The sequence below is a fragment of the Coregonus lavaretus genome (genome assembly GCF_964263955.1).
Source record: "Coregonus lavaretus genome assembly, chromosome: 3".
NCBI lineage: Eukaryota > Metazoa > Chordata > Actinopteri > Salmoniformes > Salmonidae > Coregonus > Coregonus lavaretus.
Genome location: NC_139990.1, coordinates 45,118,356 through 45,127,386, shown reverse-complemented (window position 1 = coordinate 45,127,386; position 9,031 = coordinate 45,118,356). Strand labels below are relative to the sequence as shown.

Here is a 9,031-nt window from a genome sequence, read left to right as displayed (position 1 = left end):
GTGTACAGTGTGTGCGTGTGCACGCATGCACGTGTGTGTCTGTGTGTGGGTTTTCGTCTGTATGCGCATGCGTGTTTATGTGTCATGCGAGTGACATGGTTACCCTTTCTGTGGGGGGGGGGGGGGGGGGGGGATATTGTCCCCTCATCGTCACGTGCTTTGGAATACTCTGGCTGCTTTTGTTTTCCCTTTGCTCATTCTGCCTTTCTGGCACTTTCATACAATGCTGCACTTTTACACACTGATTCTATCAAGCCTTTCAGACTACTGTAGCTTGAATTCCAGCTCTCAGGAAAGAGGAGCATCCCCCATGTAGGACACATGGCAAAAAACAACTCGTCAAGGAGCACCAGCAAGGATTCACCCTAACATCAGAGCCAAGGTGATGTTGGGATCGTTTGAGAAATGTCTTGAGAAATGTTAATATCTTTTTTTCCCCCATGGAGGATTGGAATTGTTGTCTTGGTTTTGCTCTGCAGTTTAGTGCACATTGAAGCAGCACATCGAAGTACAGTGCTTGAAATGCTCAAATTTCTTTGATTTTAGGGATTTAAGATGTGTTTAAAATGTGTGTTCTTGGCTTGATGTATTGTGAAATGTCTTCCTGAGGTACAGTATGTTATTGCCAGATTTGAGGTAAACAGAATGTGTACCCTGCTGCAGATTATTTGACCTAATGACCTATGGGAGCCATTTTATATGTAGGCCTCAGAATCTGAACTGCAAGTCATGTTTAATAACGCTGAAATACTATTTGAATTAATTTCAGATGGGCAAAGGCACAAACAACTTAAAAACAACATTTGCGGTGTGATGTACTTTCTCTTTGACAATGTTTTGTCTGAGATACGTTTATATGAGATGGTTTCTGAGATACGAAAAAAACGTCATTAAGAGGAGTTACTTGGGATCTAGAATAAGGTGCAAGATGTGAAGACTGGTGGCACTAAGATAATTAACATGAGGGTTTATGAATCAGAATCCATCCTGTGTCTGTCACTGAACATAATCTGATCTTGTCAAATGTAACCAGACTTTTCCCATGTTTTAGTAAAGTCATGTAGCTAGCCTCTGTGTTGGTCTTTTCTAGAATGGCCCCCTGGTATGTGAATGAGGAAATGGCCAGAGATAAGTGGACATGAGGACATGGTTGATAGATACTGACTTCAACTGATGAACATGTTTTACATGGTTGAGGCTTAATAAGGTGGCCTTTTACTTCATGTCAACAAATTCAACTTTTCTTAAACCTGTCATTTCAATTTGATGTGCTGTTATAAGGAATTGAATGTATAAAGCAGGGGTGTCAACTCATTCCATGGAGGGCCTAGTGTCTGCTGGTTTTTGTTTTTTCCTTTCCATTAAGACCTAGACAACCAGGTGAGGGGAGTTCCTTACTAATTAATGACCTTAGTTCCTCAATCAAGTACAAGGGAGGAGCAAAAACCTGCAGACACTCTGCCCTCCATGGAATGAGTTTGACACATGTTCTATAGAATATGTTCAATGAGTGTGGGTTTTTCTATTACTAGTGTATGCCCTTAGGACTCTGCAATGCACCCATAGACCTTTATACAAAGACTATTGACTTGAACAGACCCATTCTTAATACTACTAGTTCTATTCTAGTTCAATTGAGTTGAGCAGGCCCATTCTTAATTATACTAGTTCCATTGAGTTGACAGGCCCCTTCTGTAATCTTGTACAGTAGTTGTATGACCTCTGACCCCTGACCTGGCTTGGTCCCTGTACAGGCGATGTCCCTGCGAGCAGATGCAGCCCAGTGTGGAGGGGTGGTGGTGGAGCTTGAGTCTGATGACATCAGGGAGGCTCGGGCCAGGAAGGCCAGGAGTACACCAGGTCAGCTCGTCTATTGCGGGAGGGGAGAGATAGATGACCAGGACTTTACCCTGACCTCATGATCTGACAATACAACTACATAGCTATTACTAAATGATGATGTAACAACATGTTGTGATTGTCGGAACTACAGCCTTACTATATAGGTATAAGAGCAACTTAATGTAAAGTGTTAGGTATAAGAGCTACTTAATGTAAATTGTTAGGTATAAGAGCAACTTAATGTAAAGTGTTAAGTATAAGAGAAACTTAATGTAAAGTGTTAGGTATAAGAGCTATTTAATGTAAAGTGTTAGGTGTAAGAGAAACTTAATGTAAAGTGTTAGGTATAAGACCTATTTAATGTAAAGTGTTAGGTATAAGAGCTATTTAATGTAAAGTGTTAGGTGTAAGAGAAACTTAATGTAAAGTGTTAGGTGTAAGATTACATTAAGTTATCTTACACCTAACACTTTACATTAAGTTTCTCTTACACCTAACACTTTACATTACGTTTCTCTTACACCTAACACTTTACATTAAGTTGCTCTTATACTTAAACCTTTACATTAACTTAAGTATTATGTGTAAGAGAAACTTAATGTAAAGTGTTAAGTATAAGAGCAACTTAACGTACAGTGTTAGGTGTAAGAGCTACTTAATGTAAAGTGTTAGGTATTAGAGCAACTTAACTTAAAGTGTTAAGTACAAGAGCTACTTAATGTAAAGTGTTAGGTGTAAGATAAACTTAGTGTAAAGTGTTAGGTGTAAGATATACTTAATGTAAAGTGTTAGGTATAAGAGCTACTCAATGTAAAGTGTTAGGTATAAGAGCAACTTAATGCTTTTGCTTTTTGATCAGGTCAAGTGGTCAGAAAACATCCTGGTCCTAAATATGTTCAGATATACTCTGATGACCAGTGCTTAATATTAGGTGGTTTTACAGCTTTATTTGCAGAATGTGTCCTGTAGATCCGTAATGATGTTACCTCTGGTTATTGTTCATGTTACTATGTGTCTCTGTTGAATGTACTCACCAGGATCAGCCCTCATCTACCTCAGGGGCCCTAAATTCCTGATCTACGTCAGTGGAGCACTGTCCATGTGGGTAAGAAGCCTTTTCATGTAACAACAATTGGTAAGGGAGCTACAAAGCCATACCGGCTGGACACTATACAGTTTATGTGTCATCAACCTGGTAGTATCTTACAAATCAATGAAAGATGGAAACAATTTACATTTCTCTTATGACATAAAGCCCTAGAAAGAGTAAAAAGCTTAAAGCCAAAAGCTAAAAACGTTTTTTCTCAGTCATGATGACTATTTGTCTTTCTAATAGGGTGACCGTATGTGGCACTTTGCCATTTCGGTGTTCCTGATCGAGCTGTATGGTCGTAACCTGCTGCTGACCGCAATATTCGGCTTGGTGGTGGCGGGGTCAGTGCTGCTGCTGGGGGCATTGATTGGGGACTGGGTTGACCGTAACCCCAGGAACAAAGGTTAGACCAACAATCATTTCTATTTACATCTATAGGGACTGATATCTAGTCCCAAATGGCACCCTAAAGGTACTGCAATATAATATGGAATAGGATGCCATTTGGGACACAGTCCTAATTTCCTGCCTCTCAGGGGCCCTCTGCAGTTCAAACATTAACAAAGTTCCACCCCGCCACTGTTTTGGTAAATTGCTGAGGGATGGGGATGGATAAATGTAACCACTCTCAAATTCATAGTTAGAGCTATGGACGCAAGTACTGACCATCCATGAGATGCAAATTATAGTTTTAATCATGTTTTGAAGCTATACCGTGTTAGTTTACAATTACAAAGTAAAACAATAGTATATTTGGGGTTCTGATGGGGTACGACAGATGAGCTAAGCTCATGAGTCATTTACAAGTTATATTATTTTAGACTCAATGGCTATATACAGTGCATTCCGAAAGTCTTCAGACTCCTTGACTTTTTCCACATTTTGTTACGTTACAGCCATATTCTAAAATGGATTAAAACATTCCCCTCATCAATCTACACACAATAACCCATAATGACAATGCGAAAACAGGTTTTTAGAAATGTTGGCACATTTATTAAAAACAAAAAACCTTATTTACATAAGTATTCAGACCCTTTGCTATCAGACTTGAAATTGATCTCAGGTGCATCCTGTTTCCATTGATCATCCTTGAGATGTTTCTACAACTTGATTGGAGTCCACCTGTGGTCAATTCAATTTATTGGACATGATTTGGAAAGGCACACACCTGTCTATATAAGGTCCCACAGTTGACAGTGCATGTCAGAGCAAAAAACAAGCCATGAGGTCGAAGGAATTGTCTGTAGAGCTCCAAGACAGGATTGTGTTGAGGCACAGATCTGGGGAAGGGTACCAAAAAATGTCTGCAGCATTGAAGGTCCCCAAGAACACAATGGCCTCCATCATTCTTCAATGGAAGAAGTTAGGAAGACTCTTCCTAGAGCTGGCCACCCGGCCAAACTGAGCAATCGGAGGAGAAGGGCCTTGGTCAGGGAGGGGACCAAGAACCCGATGGTCACTCTGACAGAGCTCCAGAGTTCCTCTGTGGAGATGGGAGAACCTTCCAGAAAGACAACCATCTCTGCAGCACTCCACTAATCAGGCCTTTATGGTAGAGTGGTCAGAAGGAAGCCACTCCTCAGTAAAAGGCACGACAGCCCGCTTAGAGTTTGCCAAAAGGCACCTAAAGGACTCAGACCATGAGAAACAAGATTCTCTGGTCTGATGAAACCAAGATTGAACTCTTTGGCCTGAATGCCAAGCGTCACGTCTGGAGGAAACCTGGCACCATCCCTACGGTGAAGTATGGTGGTGGCAGCATCATGCTGTGGGGATGTTTTTCAGCAGCAGGGACTGGGAGACTAGTCAGGATTGAGGGAAAGATGAACGGAGCAAAGTACAGAGTGATCCTTCATGAAAACCTGCTACAGAGCGTGCAGGACCTCAGACTGGGGCGAAGGTTCACCTTCCAACAGGATAACAACCCTAAGCACACAGCCAAGACAACACAGGAGTGGCTTCTGGACAAGTCTCTGAATGTCCTTGAGTGGCCGAGCCAGAGCCTGGACTTGAACCAGATCGAACATCTCTGGAGAGACCTGAAAATAGCTGTACAACGACGCTCCCGCTCCAACCTGATAGCGCTTGAGAGGATCTGCAGAGAAGAATGGGAGAAACTCCCCAAATGCAGGTGTGCCAAGCTTGTAGCTTCATACCCAAGAAGACTTGAGGCTGTAATCGCTGCCAAAGGTGCTTAAACAAAGTACTGATTAAAGGGTCTTGAATACTTATGTAAATGTGATATTTCCGTTTTTTATTGTAATACATTTGCAAAAATTTCTAAAAACCTGTTTTTCTTTGTCATTATGGGGTATTGTGTAGATTCATGAGGGGAAAAAGAATAAGGCTGTAACGTAACAAAATGTGGAAAAAGTCAAGGGGTCTGAATACTTTCCGAATGCACTGTATCATTACTTTAAAAGTCCCAAAATGTATGTACTGTAGCAACTGCAGATTGCCCCTTTAAGACCAATGATGTATTTATGATACACTGTTACAGAATATTTTAGAATCTTAGTTTCTTCTCCCTCCTTGGTTTTAGTGGCGCATGCATCGTTGTTGGTTCAGAACATTTCAGTGACGGTGTGTAGCATTGTGCTCATGTTGGTCTTCTCATATAAACAGTGGATTGAGAGCATTTGGGATGGCTGGTTAACTGTGAGTATGTTTCTCCCTTTCTTTCCCATACCGTCTAAACTCTCATGATGTGAACCTACAGTATATTTTGGAATCAGACATGGATTCAAATAGTATTTGTATTCTTTCAAAGACTTTATCTGCACTTGATTGAGTATGCCTGGTGCAATGGAACCAATGGAATAGTCCTAAAAGTACAAATTCCACCCATCCTGTGCTCCAGGCATGCTCATTCAAACACTCAATGTATTCTAAAGAAAATGAATACTATTTAAACCCCAGGTCTCTTGAGAATCAGGCTAGATATATGATTGTAAACTGCTGTGACGGTTGCTGTTTCTACTGCCACTGTTCTGTGTCCATGTTGTTGCTGCTGCTGCTGTTCTGAGCCTCCTGCTGCTCTGTGCTGTCATGCGTAGTAACGTGTTGCATCACAAAACTTACACAAGGTGGTTTGTTATACGGTGGTGATCGTCCTGGCAGATGTGGCTAACCTAGCAAGCACGGCGCTGACCATCGCCATCCAGAGGGACTGGATTGTGGTTATCACTGGCTACAACCGGGGTCACCTCGCCGGTGAGACTGGCAGACCTGCCGCAAGCTATTACATCATGAGGGATTGTTGTTTCTGTTTCAGCTGCTGAACTGGCTGGTGGTTAAAGCACTTCAAGTTTATCAAACACTCTATGTATTTAGTTTTCTAGGATGTATTACATGCATTACAATAGAAGTAGAATAGTTTGCTAATTTAGGCATTAGTACAAACTGGTAGCACAAGTTCTAATATCACCACAACCAAACAAAACCCTGTACGTTTGGTTTGATTCTGATCTGCAGGGATGAATGCTACCATGCGGCGCATCGATCAGGTGACCAACATCCTGGCACCACTGTCGGTGGGACAGGTCATGACCCTGGCCTCCAACGTGATTGGCTGCGGCTTCATCCTGGGCTGGAACCTGGTGTCCCTCATAGTGGAGTTTATCTTCCTGTCCCGGGTCTACCGCATTGTCCCGGCGCTGTCAGTCAAACCACCCACGCCCGAGGACGGCCAGGCCACCCTGGAGAGACCAGAAGAGAGGACCGAGGGACTGGTGGAGAAAAGGGGGTCACAAGGTCAGTTTCCTTGGGGTCCTGGTGTCCTGGTCACTGTGTGACTGCTTCAGTAGTTGAGTTGGTAAAGTAAAGTATAGTGGATCTTCCAACCTATTTCATCCAACTTTACAGTGAAGTATAGCTTTACTGTAATTTGGAAATTGGTTGGAAGATACGTGAGGTCAAGAAACCTAACTGTAACTCCACAACATGCACAGCACATACATGCTTATTAATCTCTATGGAAAAGCAGTACTACTTGAAAACACCATTGCCCTAAGTTAGTTAATGGATGATGTTAGCAGCATGACTGATGTTTGTCCTCTCCCTCTCAGTAGAGCAGAGTGAGGTGGTGACATCAGCCCCGGGCCTCAGCGATGACGACATGAGCCTGAACCTGAAGGAGATCACCAACCTGCCTCTGTGTTTCGGACGCTTCCGCTGGCTCCTGAGCACCTGTAAGGACGGCTGGAGGGCCTACTACCGCCAGGATGTCTTCCTGGCTGGGATGGGCCTGGCCTTCCTTTACACAACTGTCCTTGGCTTTGACTGCATCACCACGGGTTACGCCTACACCCAGGGCATCAGCGGCTCCCTGCTCAGTCTGCTGATGGGCGTCTCGGCTATAACAGGCCTCATGGGCACCGTCATGTTCACCAAGCTGAGGAAGGCTTACGGTTTAGTCAACACAGGCATCATCTCCAGCTGTCTCCATCTTTGCTGTCTGCTGCTGTGTGTGTGTTCTGTGTTTGCCCCTGGCAGCCCCATGGACCTCAGCCTGCTCATGCCCTTCCTGGACACCAAAGCCAATTTGTCGTTGGCGGCGGTCGGGGGGATGGTGGCGGGCCAAAGGCAGAAACACACCTACCCGATGCGGGGTGGCATCAATCAGCCGCTGCTGCCCGACCGCTCGTCCATCCACTGGACCAACAACACAGTGCTGTTTGAGAACATGCCGTCGGGCACGGAGCCAGACTCCTACATCTCTATAATCCTGCTGTTCTTGGGTGTCATCACAGCACGCATCGGTGAGTAAGAGGGACGACCAGGCCCAGGCCCTTCACAATCAGATTGAGTTAGTGGTTTGCTGATCCACAGCTTAACAATAGCAACTGTACTATATATGTTTCTAGCATAGGCTGTGGGTATTCAGTTCTTTGAAACTCAACAGTAAATTAGTTCAAATAGTGTTGGAAGATAATCATTTTCGTATTATACCAGAAAAATGCTTACCAGTTTTGATTGCAGTGTCTGACTGAATAGAGACTACAGCAATGGATCCATAGTGTAGTAGTCTATCTGTATAGACCATAGTGTAGTAGTCTATCTGTATAGACCATAGTGTAGTAGTCTAGCTGTATAGACCATAGTGTAGTTGTCTATCTGTATAGACCATAGTGTAGTAGTCTATCTGTATAGACCATAGTGTAGTTGTCTATCTGTATAGACCATAGTGTAGTTGTCTATCTGTATAGACCATAGTGTAGTTGTCTATCTGTATAGACCATAGTGTAGTTGTCTATCTGTATAGACCATAGTGTAGTTGTCTATCTGTATAGACCATAGTGTAGTAGTCTATCTGTATAGACCATAGTGTAGTTGTCTATCTGTATAGACCATAGTGTAGTTGTCTATCTGTATAGACCATAGTGTAGTTGTCTATCTGTATAGACCATAGTGTAGTTGTCTATCTGTATAGACCATAGTGTAGTAGTCTATCTGTATAGACCATAGTGTAGTAGTCTATCTGTATAGACCATAGCAACCATTGACCGTCTGTTCTCTGTGTATCCTGTGTGTTCCAGGTCTGTGGTCCTTCGACCTGACCGTGACCCAGCTGCTTCAGGAGAACATCTGTGAGTCGGAACGCGGCGTGGTCAACGGCGTCCAGAGCTCCATGAACTACCTGATGGACCTTCTCCACTTCATCATGGTCATCTCTGCTCCGCAGCCGCAGCACTTTGGCATCCTGGTCATCATATCTGTACTGTTCATCACCACGGGACACACCATGTACTTCCTGTACGCACGCAAAGCTAAGAGAAAACCTGCCAGACGCCTGGACACGTAGGGAGGCCGTGCGGCTTTCCACGACAAAGCATGTAACAAAGACTCCAACCACGTGCCCAGAGACTCCACTCTGCCTGCGCCTGCCTGTGAAATGAATGTCTCTTCTCTCTTGTTCCCTCTGCGCTCTCATTGCTAGGCAACAATACAATACTCTAACACCCCTGCCCCCCCATCCAGCCATTCATTCCAGCACAACACAGCAAGTATATGTCGTGTCCCCCCCAACCTGGTTGCTATCTCCCTGCATGGCCAGGTAAAGTATGGCCAAGTGATAAGGTACAGAAACCAGAA

General features: G+C 43.7%; 1 protein-coding gene across 1 annotated transcript; it reads left to right on the top strand.

Moving 5' to 3' along the window:
- Positions 1-1,757: 1,757 nt before the first annotated feature.
- LOC311118460 (ferroportin-like) lies at positions 1,758-8,741 on the top strand (the record flags this gene model as incomplete). The annotated part of the gene is made up of 8 exons (XM_084157632.1): positions 1,758-1,860; positions 2,880-2,947; positions 3,179-3,338; positions 5,481-5,596; positions 6,025-6,151; positions 6,413-6,691; positions 7,006-7,698; positions 8,476-8,741. 8 exons carry the CDS (start codon positions 1,758-1,760, stop codon positions 8,739-8,741), a joined length of 1,812 nt encoding a protein of 603 aa, XP_084013758.1.
- Between the last annotated feature and the right edge of the window lie 290 nt (positions 8,742-9,031).